Source organism: Puma concolor, chromosome A2 (genome assembly GCF_028749965.1).
Source record: "Puma concolor isolate L17-30 chromosome A2, mPumCon1.1.hap2, whole genome shotgun sequence".
Classification (NCBI taxonomy): domain Eukaryota; kingdom Metazoa; phylum Chordata; class Mammalia; order Carnivora; family Felidae; genus Puma; species Puma concolor.
In genome coordinates this window covers 172,056,682-172,074,482 of record NC_141668.1, presented here as the reverse complement: position 1 = coordinate 172,074,482, position 17,801 = coordinate 172,056,682, and the positions used below count along the sequence as shown (strand labels likewise).

General features: G+C 62.2%; 1 protein-coding gene and 1 long non-coding RNA gene across 3 annotated transcripts; both read left to right on the top strand.

Moving 5' to 3' along the window:
- The first annotated feature begins 222 nt into the window (after positions 1-222).
- LOC147583953 (uncharacterized) lies at positions 223-2,639 on the top strand. The gene is made up of 2 exons (XR_015248624.1): positions 223-1,092; positions 1,292-2,639. It is a non-coding gene; the product is annotated as an uncharacterized LOC147583953 (long non-coding RNA).
- A 2,563-nt stretch (positions 2,640-5,202) lies between these two features.
- Positions 5,203-17,659, top strand: PTBP1 (polypyrimidine tract binding protein 1). 2 transcript variants are annotated; one of them, XM_086699770.1, is made up of 15 exons: positions 5,203-5,331; positions 8,005-8,035; positions 11,217-11,292; positions 11,446-11,618; positions 11,699-11,845; positions 11,940-12,110; positions 12,204-12,314; positions 12,392-12,566; positions 12,822-12,899; positions 13,619-13,767; positions 14,902-14,935; positions 15,367-15,459; positions 15,570-15,786; positions 15,881-15,958; positions 16,046-17,659. In XM_086699770.1, exons 1-15 carry the CDS (start codon positions 5,324-5,326, stop codon positions 16,176-16,178), a joined length of 1,674 nt encoding a protein of 557 aa, XP_086555896.1. In that variant the 5' UTR covers positions 5,203-5,323; the 3' UTR covers positions 16,179-17,659. The 2 variants fall into 2 exon arrangements, with proteins under 2 accessions (XP_086555896.1, XP_086555897.1); XM_086699771.1 differs by lacking the exon at positions 12,822-12,899.
- The last annotated feature ends 142 nt before the right edge of the window (positions 17,660-17,801 follow it).

Here is a 17,801-nt window from a genome sequence, read left to right as displayed (position 1 = left end):
TTTATGGGGGGGGGGGCGTAGATTCAAATTTTGCTAGATCCTTGCTATAGAGTCTGGATTTACAAATTCACCTACTCACTAACGTTTATTTGTCTTTGTTTGTAAACGTATGTATAAAATCTTTCTGTGGATTTGTCAAATGTATCCTGAGCTGACCCTCCCGGCGCTGTTGTGGCCCCTCGCGGGCACACCCAGGCCGGCAAAACCGCGGGCCTCCGACGGCAACACCCGGCCTTCTCGTCTCAGGTCTGCTCGGAGAGAAGCGCCCTTTCGGAGGCTTATTTGGTGCGTGTGTTTTGCATGTTGGTGCTTTTTCTGGGTGATTCAGCTTTAAACGGGCCCCCCGAGCGTTCCCGACCACCGGAAGGCTGTGACGTGCCTTTGGGAGAAGACGCGTGTGTCGAATGTGCTTTGTTCCATGGCGCTGTCGCCCGGGACGTGGATGTTAACGAATCGATGATATGGGGCCAGGTAAGGGGTGTCTGAACCGGAACGCAGGAGACCAGGTAAGGTGTGGATGCGGCGAGGTGAGCGAGGCTCGGCCGCTTCAGAGCTCCGCACGCCAGGCCTTGTGAGCACGCTGCACGCCACACGCGCACCAGTAATGACAATCAAGTCTTCCCAAGTCGGATGTCCACGGAGCTATAACTTCCAGACAGCGCCGTCCCCATCGCAAAGCCTTTTACGCGGCGGCCTTAGCCGCCCCGCCCTGCTCAGCCTGTGAGCCCCCCGAGGGCCCCAGCGGGCCCCCCCCCTGCTCAGCTCGGGAGCTCCCCCAAGCGCCCCCCGCCCCCCGCTCAGCCCGGGAGCCCCCAGAGCGCCCCAGTCGCCAGGGAGTGACACCCCGGCCTGAACTTCACCCGCCTGCGATCACAGGCCCGCTCCCCAAAATGCCTGGGACAGCCTGGCGGCTCCGCGTCCCGGGGCGGTTCTGTAACACACCAGGAGGTCAAGCAGCGCCACCGCCCTCCGGGCCGGCCCAGGCCTGGCGAGCAGCCTGCGTCCCTCCGGCGTCCCGGCGCCATTTCCGAAGAGCCGCTATGGAGACTCTCGTCCTCGCTTCTGGGAACGACCTCTACGCCTCTCTCTTGGGTGAGCACGCGGGAGCACCTGCCCTTCCGGGAAGGCCCACAGGCAACTTTGTAAGAAGCCGCCAGGCTGTTTCCCAAAGTGGCCGCACCGCACCCCTCCGCCGGCGGCCGTTCGCGCGCTCCCCACCCAGCCCTCGCCGGCGGATGGCACTGCCAGCTTCGTGGGAGTGAGTTCTTACAAGTGGCTTTATCTTTATTAGACGCGACTCACGCCCTTACCACTCAGCCCTTACGAGCTGTGCAGCCAGCACCACAGCCAGTCTGAGAATATTTATTTCATCACCAGGACACAGGCCCCCTGCCCCTCATCCCCTTGCCTCCCCCCGCCCCCTTCCCGTCCGTGGATGGGCCTGTTCTGGACGTTTCACGCCGGCGGACTCACACCCCGCGTGGCCTCTCGTGGCTGGTTCCCTCCCTGAGCGTCGTGCGTCCGGGGTCCGTCCGCGGGTTGGCGGGGGCGGGCGCCTCGCTCCTGCTGGCGGCCGAGGGACGTGCGCGTGCGCGGCGGACACACCTGGGTAACGGGTGCGTGCGCCACGGACACGGTCATCTGCGGACGTGCACGTGCACGGTGGACACACGTTGCGTTAACCACTCCCGGCCGACGCTGGGTCCTTCCGCTTTGGGGCTGCTGTTGAGTCTTGGGGCCGAGGGCGAGTGGTGGGCGCGCGCGCGCTCGGCGACTGAATCCGGGGCTAACTCCTCCCTGAGCCTCTGGAGGACTGGCCTCACTGTCCACCCCTCTGCAGCAAGGTGGAGCGGCCTGGGTCAGGCGGGGTGGGTCCTCCTACGGGCTGAGAGGCTCAGGCAGCTCACTCCACCTCTATGTGGGGAAAGGAAAGTATTTCCTAGCGGAGGATTAAAAAGTTACAACAGGGAAGTGTGCAGGGAGGTGGCCAATGCATGGTCAGGCTGCCTGGGGTGAAGAGACAGCTCCGGCTCAGGGCAGGCCCTGGGGAGACGCAGGGTTTCTCTGGAGGCTGCATCTGGGAAGGGGGGAGGGGTCCGGGATGAGACGACCCTTGAGAGGTGACCGCGACAATTCAGGGGAAGGACCTTGCAGGGACAGGGTTTCCCCTAGGGGCTGGAGGCTGGGCAGGGCCTGGCAGGGGAAGGGGAGGAAGAGGCCTTCGGTTCCTCCCCTAATTAAAGAGGAGGGTGGGCAAGAAGCCTTGGGGCTGGGGAGCGTGACCCCACCACAGGGCAGGAGGCACGCTCTGATGTGAATATCATCAGGCCAGAGTAAGCCGTTTCAGTCCTGCCTCCGAGCTCCCTGTGGTCCGACCTCCCTGTGGGCCAGGCCAGGCTCCAGGCCACCCAGCTGGGGCAGGGGCGGGGCTCCAGCTTGGAGGGGCTGGGGGCAGCCTGTTGGATTGGTCCTCCAGTCCCAGCTCCAACAGACATCTAGAGAATGGGTCAGAGAAGCTGGGAGGCCTATGCGGGATGGAGACAGGGTGAACCCTGCAAGCCCACCCCCTCGACCCCTGCCCTGCCCCCCAGCCTACTGTTTTTGTAATCCAGGCATGAATAAACACACACATGAACAAATATTCCAAAACTATTAACCATTTCCGTTTGAAACACAGGGGAAAGCCCACAGGGAGGCAAGGGGGGACTGGCCTGGTCCTGTGTTTTCATTTTGACAAAAGAGTAAACAGGCACCGTATCAACAGCCCTCCCCCCCCCCCCCCCCCCCCCCCGCAATCTGATCTGAAACGAGGAAGGGGGCCCCAGCAGGCCCCCTCCCAGGGGTCTGGGAGGCCAGTCCCCTCCACCCGTCTGGCTTCTCCCTCCCTTGCTCCTGCCACTGAGAAGATCATGTTTTCAAAACTCTCAAACAGATACAAGGTGATCACACACCCACTCTCACCCTAAATCATTAATGAGGAAGCAGCTGGCAGGCAAGGCTGGGACGGGATAAAGGGCAGCAAATGTAAAAGAAAAAGGAGACCGACCTGCTCCTACGTACACACGAGCTGGGGCACCCCCAGAGCCTCCCCTGAGGCCCTGGCCCAGTCACGAAACATCTCATTCATACACGCTGGGGCCTCTGGAGTCGGGAATGCACGTGTGTTGTAGGCCTCCCCGCTTGTGGATTGCCCAAGTGTGGTGATCAGTGTGGGTTCTCATCGGAGCCCCTGCCCCCATCCCTTTCACGCGTGCCCTCTCCCCTTCCAGCAATCAATAGGACTCAGGGGCTGGCCTGAGACACTGGGGGCCTCATCTCAGCCACGGACACCTCCCTCGGTGGCCTCTTGGCCACCTTGCCAGTGTTTTCTATCTAACACTGGATTTTCTACCTAATATGAATTCTAATTTACTTCCAGGAGCTCCAGTGCACTGTGGAAATGAGGGATGTTACCCTCAACCTTCCCAGAAGACACTGGGGAAGCTGTTCTAATGAGGGGCCTTGGCAAAGGCCCTGGGGCAGGGGTGTGAAGGAGAGAGTAGTGTCACTTGGGGAGGAGTCTCCTGAAGGGACGAGCCAAATACTGGAGGCCTGTGTAAATTAGGCCAGAACCAGACAGGTGGCCGGCCGTGTGGGGCCCGCTGGACTGGGCTGGGGCTTTCACCCTGAGCAAGGCAGGACCCCTGGGAGGGCTGTGATTGGAAGTGGGTTTTAACACAATTCTGACAGTGTAGACACTCCAGCAGCGTCAGCTGCCCTCTTCTCCCCCTGGGCTGTGACACTCCGGCGTCTCCCTCCCTCCCCACTGCCGTCAAGGAGGGGCCACCCTTGGCACCCCTCCCGAGAGAAGGAAGATGAGCAGCTAGCTCTGCGGTACCCAGAGCACAGCTCAAATGGCAGTTCCAGACGAGCAAATCCACGGGAATGTGTCAGAGATTCTCCTAAATCCACCGGGACATTCCTGATTAGCGATTCTGGGGCTACAGATGGCCTTGCGTGCGGGAGGACGGAGGCCCCCGTGGAAATGCGCGGCAGCTCTCTGGCACTGGCGCCGGGTGGGCTGCTGCCCTGGAGCTGGCGCTGTCCCCCGACTCCCAGCACTGCTGCTTGCTGGCCAGACCCAACGAATGTCATTCTCATTCTCTCTCTCTCTCTCTCTCTCTCTCTCTCTCTCTCTCTCTCTCTCTCGTCACCCGCCGCTGCGAAGGCCCCTTTCTCAGCATGCACAGATAGCAGTCACACCGGTGTCCTTCACCTACTGAGCATCAACTCAGCGGCGAGTACTGCGCCAAGCCCACCATGCGCAGGGTCTCCTGAGTGCTTCCCTCACTGGTCCCGTGCGCCCCCCACCCCGCTGACCTAAGGGTTACCCCTGTCACGCACAACCATGTACAACTCTTGCCATCATCTCTCAGAAAAATGTTTAGGATGTTCTTTGGCTGCTGAGATGGAGATGCGTCCCTGCCTGGATGCCCCATGACATGCCCCATGACAGCGAGACTGTGCTGTGTGCGTCCGGGGCTCAGTTCCCCGGTGGGCAGGGGCCGCCTTGCTCCACGGACCTCAGTTTCCCCATCCCTGCAGCCGGGGCACAGGGCTGCGGTCGGGCTTGGCTGCTCTGGGGGTGAACAAAGGACGCCCGCACGCTCGGAGGTCAGCAGTGGACACGGAGTCCTAGCTAGTCTGGGACGCGTTAAGCGGCCTCTAGTTCCCCGCGTGCTAACCTAAAAATGAGGTCTCCTTTTGAATCAGGCTTTTCGGCCATGTGCCCAAAAGCAAGATGGAGCCCCGTAGGTTCTCTGCCCGACCCAAAGATGGCGACACAGCTCCCTCTACCCTCAGGCCCAGGGACGGCCGCTGCCCGTTTGCAAGATGGCGGCAGCCTGGTAGAAAGCACGCTTCCCGCGGCCGGACTCGCCACGTACCCACTCTCAAGATGGCTTCTCCCGCAAAGCCCCACGCAGGAGCGCAGCTAGCTTACTGGCTCAAGCTCCGTGACGTGATCCCGCCTTTTCTCCCCTCCCCCCGTCTCCACGGGTCGTTTCCGTCTCGAGCCCCGACGGACGGCCGCCTTCTCCAATGGTCGCCTGCCATCCCTCTTGGCTCCACCCCTCGAGCGACCTCCTAGCCATTGGGAGGCGCTGGCAGGGCCCCGCGGCGCCCGCCCCGCCCCCTCTCCGTGGCGGGAGCCAATGGGCAGAGCGCGCGGGGGACGTGTTCGGGCGTCTCCGCCATTTTGTGAGTCTATAACTCGGAGCCGTTGGGTCGGTTCCTGCTATTCCGGCGCCTCCACTCCGTCCCCTGCGGGTCTCCTCTGTGTGCAATGGACGGGTAAGTATTGCTTCTCCGCGGTTTCCGACGACCTCCCGGCGATCCAGCTTTCCCCTCGCCGCCGCCCGGGTCTTCTCGGGGCCGTGGCCCGCGCGTCGCTCCTCCTCCGCCCGGGTTCGCGGGCGCCTCCGGGGTCCCTCCCTTCCCTGAGCCTGGGGTGAGTGCGCGGGGCAGGCTGCCGGAGGCGGCGGGGGGGGAGGGAAGCGCCAGGCGGGCAGTGCCCCCTGGGCTTAGAAGAGTGGTGCAGGCCAAGCCCTCGAGCCCTGCTCGTTTCCGGCCTCCGCGCGCCTCAACCCGAACGCACGCGGCAGTCGTGAGGCCCTTCCCGCTTCCCGTCCATGTCCCGCGCGCACGCGCCAGTGTTCGCGCGCCTCTTGTGAGCCTTCCAGCTCCCCGTACCCCCCCGCTGCGCGTGCCCCGTGTGGCCCTTCCCGTTCCCCGTCGAGCCCCCGCGCTTGCGTGCGCAGCTCTTCGCGCCCCTGTCGGGCTTTGCGCGTGCGCGGTCTTTCCCGCCGCGCGGACTCTGCCCTCGCCCCCCTCCAGCTCCCCCCCCCCCCAAGCCCGCCGCGGGCCCAGGCGCGGCCCGGAGACGCCGCCCTCCTGCCCGGAAGGGCGCGGGCCCTCCTCCGCCCCCGCCGGCCGCCCGGCCCCTCCCCGGCTACCCACAAAGGATGGCCGCGCGCCCGAGCCGGGGGCCGGGGAGGGGCCCGTCCGCCCCACTTTGTTCCCGCCTGCGGGGCGCCCCGGGCCGGCGGTTCCCCGAGCCGGAGCCGATCGCGGAGACCGGGCCTGCCCGCGGCGCCGAGAACTGTTCTCAGATGTTAGGTTTCTGGTCTTGGGGGAGAAATGGCAGGACCTGCGGAAAATGAAGTTCGCTTCAAAGTGTGACTTCCATCCCGCGTGTCCGGGGGACCGTTTGTCGTATCCCCGTGGGCGAGGGGGAGGTGCCACTTCTATTAAAGTTTGAGGCTTCCCAAGAGTTTTGCTTAACTTTGTTTGATAGTGGGCTTCGAGCCCTCCTTCCTCCCCGTCTGGCCCTCGGGGCGGGGCGAGCTGGTTAAAATGCCTGGAGGGTCACGTGCCTCATGTGCCTCGGGCCTGAAATGATAGGTTTCGGGCGGAATCTAATCCAGCCCCTTAGAAAGATTGCTGCGGCGTGGTGGGCATGATCTCGCGGTCCGCCCTCCATGTTGCCTGGGATGGACCTCCCCCTGGGACCCCCTCCCCAGCGAGCCAGCTGGTGGGGGGACGTGTTCCCCGGGCGGGGTCGCGGTCTGGAGTCTCGGGAAACGGCGCTCCGAGGCCGCGTGCCGGTTCGGCGGGCCGCCAGGGCTCAGATCCCGCGTGAGGAAAGGCCGGCCTCCGTGAAACACTTCCTGTGGGAGCGTCGTCCGTTCCCCCCCCCCCCCCCCCCCTCGGGGGACTAGGAGGCCGCGAGTCGCCCTGGGTTAGTGGCCGGGAAGCTGCATGCTTTTCATTCTTTCGGTTTTTCTGGGAGGTTTTTTCTTGGCTCACTAGGGTTTTTAAGAACGTGTTGCTGTCGGGGTGTGAGGTGTTTTTTGTTCTTTTTTTTTTTAACGGTGAGGAGGCAAAGGTCCTGCCTCGAGGGGAATGATGGCAAGACAGCAGGCCACAGCTGCAGGCAGCAGGACTAGGCCAGTGCTTTGGGGTCCCGGCACCCCAGGGTTTGGGTCCTGGGAGTTGCCTCCCGGAGGGCAGGAACCAGGGGCTCCCAGCTGGACAGGGAAGCTGGCCTTTGTGCAGGGAGGGGGTGCGCGTGGCTGCCCCAGGGCCTGCCGCGGGGTCTGGGACCACCTGTCCTCGGCCAGGTGACGGGGGCCATCGTGTGCTGAGGCTGGTGGCTCCATCCACCGGGCAGGCGGGTGGCCCAGTGGGGGGCGTTGCTGACTCAGTTCCCTTTCTGGACGGATGCTCCGTGAGTCACTTAGGACCTCGCTGGTTCACGGTTGCCGCGCACCAGCCCTTGGAGAGGGTTTCGCCGTGCTGTTCTAGGAGCTGGCGCGCAGCTGAGGCGCACGGGGCCTGGGGACCCTCAGGTAGCCCTGCTTCCGTCCAGCCCCCGAGGCGGGAGAAAGTCCGGTCACGCGGAGCCAGGTTGATAAGTAACCTGTGTTAATGTTATCTGTTCACTGGAGCCGAGCTGCCACCTTCCCGGGAACCTTCCATGCGTGGGACGTGGAGTCCCCTGTCTTCCCCTTGGAGCTAAAGCTCTGACCTGGGGCCTGAGAGCTGCCTTTTCTGTGGCCCCGTCCCTGCTCAGAAATGTTCCTAAGCACTTCCAGTGTTTAGAAAGCAGACAACAGCACTTGAACCTCAGTAACAACGTCAAGGGTCCCTCCTGGGGCTTTTGAAGGGGGCAGCTTTGTCCTCGGACAGGTCCAGAGGCGGGGCCTGGGGTCCTGCTGGGAGGGAGGGGGCTGGAAGACAATGGTGGCTCCTTTTCAAGTTGAGATTAGTTGGACGACGGCTCACTTCCCTGCCTGAAAGGTTCTAGTGGGGGTGGGGGTGTGCAGTCAGCAGCGAGCCACGCTGGTGGCCATGGGGAACTCCCGACACCCTAGTGGCAGGGGCTGTGGGCTTTCCCCACCCCTGGGACAGTGGGGACACCGGCAGTGCACCTGGCTAACAGCTTTCTTCTTTCTCTCTCTGCAGCATCGTCCCAGACATAGCAGTTGGTACAAAGGTAGGTACTTTTGGCTCAGCCTGAGTTTGTGCTCGTGGCCTGGGCCCATCTGCCCACGCCACCTCTGACTCCGGTGCTCCCGAGGCATCCAGGCTGCAGGCCCTGTCCTCTGCCCAGTGGGCTCACTAGCTCTTCAGAAGAAAAGGCACCTGCCCTGAAATTCAGAGCCCGTGAGAGTCCTGCTTTACGGCTCACGGGTTAGGAGGGATGTGTGCAGTGGGGTTGACGGGGGCGTCTGCCCCAGAAAGTTCTGAGTGCCCTTGGTTTGATGTGGGAAAAGTCAAGATCTGGTTATGCTCCAAGCCCTTTGTGGAGTGGGGGGTGAGATTGGAGGGGGTTTGGGGGCTCTGGGGCAGTTTGGGGCTACTTCTGATGGCGTTGTGGTTTGGGTAGTTGTTTTGAGAAATTCTGGTGTTTTGAGCCGAGGGACACAGAGCGCTGTGTCCCTTCTGTGCGGAAGGTGTTAGTTCTCAACGCCAGTGGCAGGAAAGGTAGACGAAGGAACACAGAGTGGTCCCCACGGGAAGTTGGGGGGCCACGTGCTTCTCCCTCCCGGTTGCAGGCCAGGCATGTGCACGCGCAGGCACGTGGCCTCCGGGGGAACCCTGGGCCCGATGATCAGTAAGCACTGCCGGTCAGTTGGTCACCTCCTGGGCTCCGTGCTGGGAGGTGGGGGAGTCTCCTCGGGCCATGGCTCCTGGGCTCCCTGCAGGTGGCTCAAGTGACCTGAGCAGGCAGCCAGCTGGTTTCTGGTCAGTCGGCAGCCGTGCCTGGGCTGGGTTTCACTTTTCCCAAGTGGATTCTTGTCTTCACACGCTGCCTGTCCTGATCTTCCTGCAAATAAAACCTGTTTGTCAGGTGGTGAGAGGGGAGAGGGACTGTCGTCTGAGGGGGTTGTAACGATCCCAGAAAACGCCTGGGTTGCAGACTGTCCTCCCCTTACTGTACTGTGGGAGCCGCTTTCCAGCCGGAACAGCTCTAGCACGGCTGTTGTCGGAACGGTCTCCTTCTGGCCCTCCTGTTTCCAGGAGACCTGTGCTTCCAGAATCCCACCTGCACAGACAGAAGCTCCTGGGGGGTGCGGGCAGGGGCTTCCTGCCAGTACAGCCCCCCTGAACCTGCACCCCCCGGCCCACTGGGAGGGCAGTGTGGTTCTTCCTGGGTTTAGAAGCGGCTGTGCGGGGAGAGAGTGGCGTCCAGGTGTCAGGGATACTTGGTGTTTGGGGGAAGGAAAGGTGGTCGTGCCGTGTGCTGTCCCGCGCTGTGTCCAGTAGCAAGTACGTGCTTGAGGGTTGGTTTCTCTCGAAGCTTAGTTGACTTGAGGGCTGATGCCCAGTGGCCTCCCCGAGCGTGGGGTGGGAAGAACTCTGCTGGAGGCAGTTGGGTGGTCCCTGGGCCTGGCCCAGCTGTGCCCCAGTCACAAGGCCTGTGGTGTTCCGGTGCCTGAGGTTCTGCCCTGCGAAACATCCGCGCCTCTTGAGCTGGGGGTCCGTGCGTGTCCCCGCGCAGTGTGGGGGGGGGGGGGGGGTCTGTGTCCTGGGAGAGGAGCAGAGTGTAAGGAGGCAAGGGAGCACGATGCCCACAGAGACGTGGATGCAGCCGCTCATGGGAGTCCCGGTCCCACCTGTTGCTGGTCCTCAGCAGGGGCCAAGATGCCCTTGTGAGGGTCGTGTGTGGCCGGCAGATGGGGGCAGGTCAGGGCCCGGGCCCCTGAGTCCCGAGGCAGGAAGGGGCTGTCCTGTGGCTCTGACGGGTAGGATGTGGACAGGCCTGCCTGGGGTCCCTGCCGGCTTTTCTCTTGGCCTCCGTGACTCGGGAGGCTTGGGGTGTGATAGGCTGCAACTGGCTGGTGGTTAACACTTCCCTTTACCGTGCCAGACCTCAGCCTGGAAGGGAGTCTGTCCTCTTCCTGAGCCACGCGGGTCCTCCCTCGGATCTGTGGACGCTGGGCTCCAGGGCTCTGGGCTGTGGGGGACCTGTGTGGGTTCCTGCCTGTCCAGGGGTTTGGGTTTGGGGACAGGCCCACATTAGCCGTCTCAGTGGCTGGGGCAGCCGGTTCCCGGTCCTTGTCCCAAAGGGCAGTTTATAAACCTCTAGCTTCCTTCGGCCGCCGTCATCAGCTGCTGGGCCGGGAGGTTCTGGAGGGTTTGGGGCACCGGGTGCTGTGCGCTCACGTTTGCAGGCAGCTCAGCAGAGGAGCGAAGACACGGTGTCCTTGAGGAGGAAGCACATGGAGAAGGGGGAGGCCCGGGGGCCCAGATGGGCTGCTCTTTCCCCTTCTGCCAGGGTAGCCGAGGCCCCGAGACCCTCTCTGGCTGCCAGTTTTGAATCCAGGGGATCTGAGGGGTTACTTGTGGTTCCTGGTGGCGCGGTCCTAAAGCCCGTGAGCCTCGAGCGGCGGGAGTGTGCGGCCGGAGCTGGGTCCTTGGGCCCGTGGGGCCCCCGACTGAGGAGTGCTGGTCCCCTGCGGTTCCTCCCTTGTGTTGGCTGGTTCTGCCCTCGGGCCTCACCTGGCAGCAGGGACGCCTCGTGGTGTCTGGACCCAGGGTCGGTCTCACGTGGTGCTGGGGGGTTGACTCCAGTACATGGAGCGCAGCACGTGGCAAGAGAGGGGCAGGTCACAAGTCCCGGGGAGCCGGGTCCCCGCCCCTCACCGCACAGCGCCGCCCACAGCACGGAGAGAGAGCAGGTAGTATTTCCGTCCGACAGCGACGAGAGCAAGGCTCAGGTTTCCTTAGACGCCTGGAAAATAGGGCAGGGCCCTGTGCCTGAGCAGGTGGCTGCAGTGCGACAAGGGGGCTTTGTTCCTCGAGTCTGCCAGCGGCCCCGTGGTCATCGAAGACGGTCCCACGGTCTTGACGTGGGCAGGGCTACAGCCGAGCTCTCTAGGACAGCCGGGCCGGGCTCAGCCCCGTGTGGCTATTGGCGCGAGGCCCTGTGTGCGCGGGAAGGTCCTGCAGAGCGTGGGGTGGACGTGACGCGTGAACGCGCGCCATGGGCGTTGGGCCCCCCGCCCCTGCTTTGTCGAGGAGCAGTGTGTCTTGGGGTTAGGATTGCGAGGACATCGCGGGGGAGAAATGGTCAGTTTGGGGTGCGGTCTTTTCTCAAGAGCAGGTCACACGGGTGTTGGGGAGGGTGCCTGGTCTTCTGCTCTGCTCCACACACCCCCTGTTTCTTTCAGCGGGGATCCGACGAGCTCTTCTCTGCCTGTGTCACTAACGGACCCTTTATCATGAGCAGCAACTCGGCTTCTGCAGGTAACTCTGCGCGCAGTCCCCGGTCCCTTGGCTGTGGGTGGGCAGGGGACATCGGCTGGCGGCCTCCTGGAGTCGCGGAGGAAGCTGGTTCCGGGCACAGGGTTTCTCGAGTCTGGACGGTGTTTTATGCCTTACACACCGCTTTTCCGTCAGCAAATGGGAACGACAGTAAGAAGTTCAAGGGTGACAACAGGAGTGCAGGTGTGCCCTCCAGAGTGATCCACATCCGGAAGCTTCCCAGTGACGTCACCGAGGGCGAGGTCATTTCTCTGGGGCTGCCCTTCGGGAAGGTCACCAATCTCCTGATGCTGAAAGGGAAAAATCAGGTATCTGCTGATAGCCAGGCCAGTGCCCTTCCTGGGAAGGCTCAGGAATCCGGGCCTGGCTCACACTCCTGTCCTGCCAGGCTTTCATCGAGATGAACACAGAGGAGGCCGCCAACACCATGGTCAACTACTACACGTCCGTGACCCCTGTGCTGCGCGGCCAGCCCATCTACATCCAGTTCTCCAACCACAAGGAGCTCAAGACAGACAGCTCACCCAACCAGGCGGTGCGTTGCCGGGCCTGGGGCGCGGTGGGGTGGAGTTGGGGAGAAAGTAGCCGGCCATAACTCCCCCCCTCCCCCCTCCCGCCTCCCCCCACAGCGGGCCCAGGCGGCGCTGCAGGCGGTGAACTCGGTGCAGTCGGGAAACTTGGCCCTGGCCGCCTCGGCTGCCGCGGTGGACGCGGGGATGGCCATGGCTGGCCAGAGCCCGGTGCTCCGGATCATCGTGGAGAACCTCTTCTACCCGGTGACCTTGGACGTGCTCCACCAGGTGAGGTGGCTGGGGGCGTGCGGCCGCCCCCGGTCCTGTTGCCGGCCGTGGGGTTCCCTGGGCGGAGGTCGGGACCACTCTTTTCTCTTGCAGATCTTCTCCAAGTTTGGCACGGTTCTGAAAATCATCACGTTTACCAAGAACAACCAGTTTCAAGCCCTGCTGCAGTACGCCGACCCTGTGAGCGCGCAGCACGCCAAGCTGGTGAGTAGGGTCCCCAGGATGCCTCCTCCCGGGCCAGCCCCCCGGCCCCCAGCGCCTCACGGCTTGTGTCCTTGCAGTCGCTAGACGGGCAGAACATCTACAATGCTTGCTGTACCCTCCGTATCGACTTCTCCAAGCTCACCAGCCTCAACGTCAAGTACAACAATGACAAGAGTCGTGACTACACACGCCCTGACCTGCCCTCCGGGGACAGCCAGCCTTCGCTAGACCAGACCATGGCTGCTGCCTTCGGTAAGACGCCCGGCAAGGTGCCCAGGACCACCGTGTGCCGTGGGAGGCGAGGATGTGTACGTAGCTCAGTGTCCATGCCCCAGGCACCCCGTGACGCCGACTCTGTGCCCAGGGAGGTTGGTGCCTGTTGCTCCTTAGATGGCCAGCACGGCACCCGGCCCAGACTGCCCACTGGGTGTGGGGTCACGCACACACACAGCCCTTGCTCGCGGCGGAGGTGGTGGGTGCGATGATTAGTGTCTCATTTGTTTCTAGGTGCGCCTGGTATAATGTCAGCCTCTCCGTATGCAGGAGCTGGTTTCCCTCCCACCTTTGCAATTCCTCAAGCTGCAGGTACTCAAACACTTGACCTTGGTCCCCACCGTCGATCGTGCATGCCCACACACCTTTCCAGTAGCTGTGCTTCCACGGGCAGCTGACGTGGGCTCGGTCTCGGGGGGAGCCCGCCTCCCTGGGTGCGGGTCTCTGGGTTCCCTGAGGAGCCTGGACAGGGCAGTCTTAGGACAGGGCTGTGCAGAGAATCCGCTAACCCCCGAGTCTCTGGTCTGGTTCCCTTAAAGCACCTCCCGGGCGAGGACGAGCGCGCACGGTGGTTGGAGGGATGTGTCCCTAGTAGATGAATTTAAGTGGCCCGGTAAGCAGAGCGGCATGAACCGGGGCGGGGGCACACCTGAGCGTCCTTCGCAGGGGGCCAGCCTGCCCTCCTGTGACAGGCACGGGCCTGCTGCGTCCCGCCCGGGTGTCGTCTGCATGGTGACGGGCGCCTGCATGCGCGCACGGCCGAGGCCCGTCCGGGGCTCCGTTGTGCATCCACCGAGTGGAGCTTCTGTACTGTTGGGCGCATGTAGATGGGGCCAGACCTGGCAGGCACGGTCTGTGCCACGAGGAGAGGCGGGAGGAGCCGGCAGGCCGCACAAGTGGGCACTGGCCCGAGCACGGCCGCGGCCGCCTCCTGCGTTTCCTCCTGCGTGAAGACGGGCAGGACCTGCACTCGCCTCCCAGCAGAACCCCCGGCCCTGCTGCTCACATCCCGACCTCCCTTCCCTTTCCAGGCCTCTCTGTTCCTAACGTGCACGGGGCCCTGGCTCCTCTGGCCATCCCGTCGGCGGCGGCTGCGGCGGCGGCGGCGGGCCGGATCGCCATCCCCGGCCTGGCAGGGGCAGGAAACTCTGTCCTGCTGGTCAGCAACCTCAACCCCGAGGTACGTGCCTCTTCTCTCCAGGCTGTCGTTCCCAGAAGCACAAGCGGGGGTGTTACACTAGTGGGTCTTAGTGCAGAGGGGAGCGGGCTGAGCTCCTGTTGGCCCCAGGCGCCGGGGTCCCACCGGTCGCGGCACCCCTCTGTGCCGGGCCGCTCGCCGCCGCCGCCTCAGCGCTCAGTGTTCTCTTGTTTTCCTTTACACCTCGGCTTACGTCTCCGATTCCGTAAGACGCAGGGTCGAGATACGCTTTGATACGTGAAAGCAGTCCTTAAAATTTCCGGCCAGACACGACGTGGTCTGGACGCCCGCCGGGTGCCTCTGTCGGGGGGACGCTGCCTTGCAGCTGAGGTCCCCAGGATGGCGAAACCCGTGCCGTCCCAGTGGCAGAGTTTGGCTCAGAGGGAGCTCGGGTGAGCTGAGAAGGGCTCACGGTCCCTCACTCTGGAAAGATGGGACCGCCTTTAAGGAGCGTTTCAGACTGTCTCTCATCTGTCTGCCCCTCCTGTGACTTCCTGGCCCGGGGGCGGCCGGACCCTAGCGAAGCCTCCACTAACAGACTCGCTCCGCCTCGTGCTTGTGTGAGCGTTGTTCGGAGGCCCGCCCGCCGCAGCGAGCAGGCGGCCGGGGCCCCCGGGAGCCGGGCTGCCGCCTGGGGGTCCCGGCCGCGCCCTCCTGCTGCTCGCTGCGGGGAGGGGGGCGCTTTCCTGCCTGTGTTTGCGAGGTGGACCTGTGACTTGTAATGTGTGTAGATCTGGACTGATGGAGCACTCGTGTTTCTTATGTATTTACTGACCTGTGTTTTTTTGCTACTTTTTTTCTTTTCTCCCCTTCCCCTTTCCCAATTTTTTTTCTTGCCCTGATCCGGAATTTCTTTGCCAACTGACTGCACGGCACTTCTGCTTCCTGTTGTTGCTTGAAACAAAACAATACATAAATAAATAAAAAACAAAATTCCCCCTCAAACCCTGCTCTCCGGAAACCAACCTGCCCTTGAATATTAACATCCTGACAACTTCATCATCCATCAACCTGCACGCCTGTGGGGCTGCCTCCTCGTGGTGGACGATTGGCAACTCGCCCCCTGACCTCTCCCTTTCCCTGTCCCTCGCTGCCTTGCTCTGCTGTCCTCTAAAGAGAGTCACACCCCAAAGCCTCTTTATTCTTTTCGGTATGTTATCATTCACACTTTTATTACCTTGTTTTCATTTAATTGAGGTTATTTTTTACGCCCTAAGATGTACTATGAGTTTGCAGTCGGGCATTCTGCCTCCTTACGTGGCTTGCCTTCGGTTTGCGTATTTATTCTGACTCGGTAGACGCATGGTTTATTGCCCTGCATGCTTTTCGAAGAGTTAAACGTGTTGGTAGCATGCTAAAGTGCCGGTTCTTGGCCGTGGACCTTTCCTGGAGTTTACGACCTCTCTGCTGAAGGTAGTTTTCTGGTGCCGTTCCCTGTGACTAGACGCAGGTGCCAGAGGCAGAATGAGCAAACCTCGGGGAGTCCAGCCCTGCGAGGGGTGTGCGGGGCGTGGGGGCTGGCGGGGGAGGTGGCGGCGGGGCTTCAGGCGGCTCAGCGCCCCTGTCCCCGCGCTCTCGAAGGCGTGTACGGCGACGTGCAGCGGGTGAAGATCTTGTTCAACAAGAAGGAGAACGCGCTGGTGCAGATGGCGGACGGGAGCCAGGCGCAGCTGGGTAAGCGGCCGGGGACTGCGGGGCGGGCGGGCGGGGCCTGCGGGGCGGGCGGGCGGGCACTGCCGGGCGTGGGCGTGGGGCCCGGGCTCACGAGCGTACCGCCTCCGCAGCCATGAGCCACCTCAACGGCCACAAGCTGCACGGGAAGCCGGTGCGCATCACGCTGTCCAAGCACCAGAACGTGCAGCTGCCTCGCGAGGGCCAGGAGGACCAGGGCCTGACCAAGGACTACGGCAACTCCCCCCTGCACCGCTTCAAGAAGCCCGGCTCCAAGAACTTCCAGAACATCTTCCCGCCCTCGGCCACCCTGCACCTCTCCAACATCCCGTATGTGCAGGGTGTGGGCTGCGGCCTCCCTGGGGCCCCCCGGGCCCTCCCCGAGAACCAGTGTCCGACCCCTCGACCCCTCTTCTCCCCGCAGGCCCTCTGTGTCTGAGGACGATCTGAAGATCCTCTTTTCCAGCAACGGCGGGATCGTCAAGGGGTTCAAGTTCTTCCAGTGAGTGCCGCCCCACCCCCACAGCTCCTTGCCCTGCCCGATGCCCCGACCCACCCCCCAATGCCCCTGGCCCTGTCTGTCCCTCAGGAAGGACCGCAAGATGGCCCTGATCCAGATGGGCTCGGTGGAGGAGGCCATCCAGGCGCTCATTGACCTTCACAACCACGACCTGGGCGAGAACCACCACCTGCGGGTGTCCTTCTCCAAGTCCACCATCTAGGGCCGCCAGGGACCGGCCTGCTGGCGCCTGGCCACAACTTCCATCATTCCAGAGAAAAGCCACTTTAAAAAGCAGCTGAAGTGACCTTAAAAGACCAGAGATTTTATTTTTTTAAAAGAGAAATCAGTTTACCTGTTTTTAAAAAAATTAAATCTGATCGACCCTGCTCACCCTGGGGAGATGGGGTGCCGGCCTCAGGCTCCTGGTGACGAGTGGACAGTGCGCCCCCCGCTCCCTCCCCAGCCCCCCAAGCCCGTGCCTTCTGCAGCCCCTGTGGGGTGGGCGCTCCCAAACCTCGACTCGGCTTTCTTGTGCCTTAAAACCAGCTGCTCTGGCAGGGCCCTCGGTGGGGGGGGGGGGGGGGGGGCGGGGGTGTGGGGGCTGGTGGGTCGGCCTCCCGCGTGGGATCATGTGCCTGGCGCAGCAGGAGGCTGCGAGCTGCAGGGACCAGCCGGCACCCCCTGATCTGTTTAATCAAGTGTGTGATTCTCCCCACCCCCGCCCCGGGACCCCAACTTGGGGCAAGACCCCGAGGGCACCGGCCCCGTCCTCCTTCAGCTCGGAGCTCTGTTTTCACCGTAATCTCTGTATTATGCTTTGATGCAGTTGCAGACATCTGTGCCTAGCAATATTTCCAGTTGACCAAATATTCTAATCTTTTTTCATTTATATGCAAAAGAAATAGTTTTAAGTAACTTTTTATATAGCAAGATGATAAAAATGGTATGAGTATAATCTCAATTTCCTCCTTGTGGTATGACCTTACATACTGTCCTTTTTTATTTTATTCCTTGTAATGAAGTCGCAGGGCAGGATCTAGTTTCCAGGGCAGACCCGCTGGGGCCCCGGCCCTTCCCGCAAGGCCCCAGGCCGGCCCTGCCCACCACCTCCAGATGCCTTACTCACACCTAACCTGTTCCCTGTCCAGGGGAAAAGCGCTCTTAAACTTGTAAACTTTCAGGGTTTCCTTTCTCCTGCAAATTTTGGACCAAAGTTTTGTTTGTTTTTTTGTCTGCCTCTAATGCTGGGGCCCCAGAAGGTGGGACAGCGGCCCCTGAGTCTTAACTGTCTCCCACACGTCGTCCTGCACTCACGGGTCCAAGGGGCTCCCTGCGAGCAGACCCCGTGCTGGCCAGCCCCCTCCCTCGGGCCTGGACCCTCGAGTTTCCGTGTTGGGTTGGAACAAGGGTGTAAATATTTATAATTTTTTATACCTGTTGTAAAACGAGGGCCAGCAAACGTGGTTTTTTATAAAGGTGACGCAGATGTATATTTTGATAACCGCAGTTACAGGCTCAGTATTGTGCCGGGAGCGAGGCACTCCACTGCCCGCCCCGACGGCTTGTAATGCAGAGAGAACCGAATTAAAGCGATTTTACAACTCCTACCTTTTCTGTAGGCTCTTTCTTCCTGTTCACGTTGTAGAGGGCGGCTGGCCAGTCTGTCTGCTGGACTTTGAATAAATGTCTCTGCATCCTGCACTCGATTCCCTTTATTCCGCCTCTGTCTTCACTGCTGTTTCCTCCTCTGTGAATTTAGCCTTCTCATTTCTGACGGGGATGGGGTTTGGGGGAGCTGATGAGGTGGGGGGGGGGGGCAAGGGTCTCCTCCCAGGGGCGAAGG

Excerpts from the sequence above, each read along its gene's own strand:
- PTBP1 (XM_086699770.1), top strand. Across the intron at positions 11,619-11,698 it reads TGCTGAAAGGGAAAAATCAG|GCTTTCATCGAGATGAACAC; the intron begins GTATCTGCTGAT and ends CTGTCCTGCCAG. Across the intron at positions 15,959-16,045 it reads AAGGGGTTCAAGTTCTTCCA|GAAGGACCGCAAGATGGCCC; the intron begins GTGAGTGCCGCC and ends TCTGTCCCTCAG.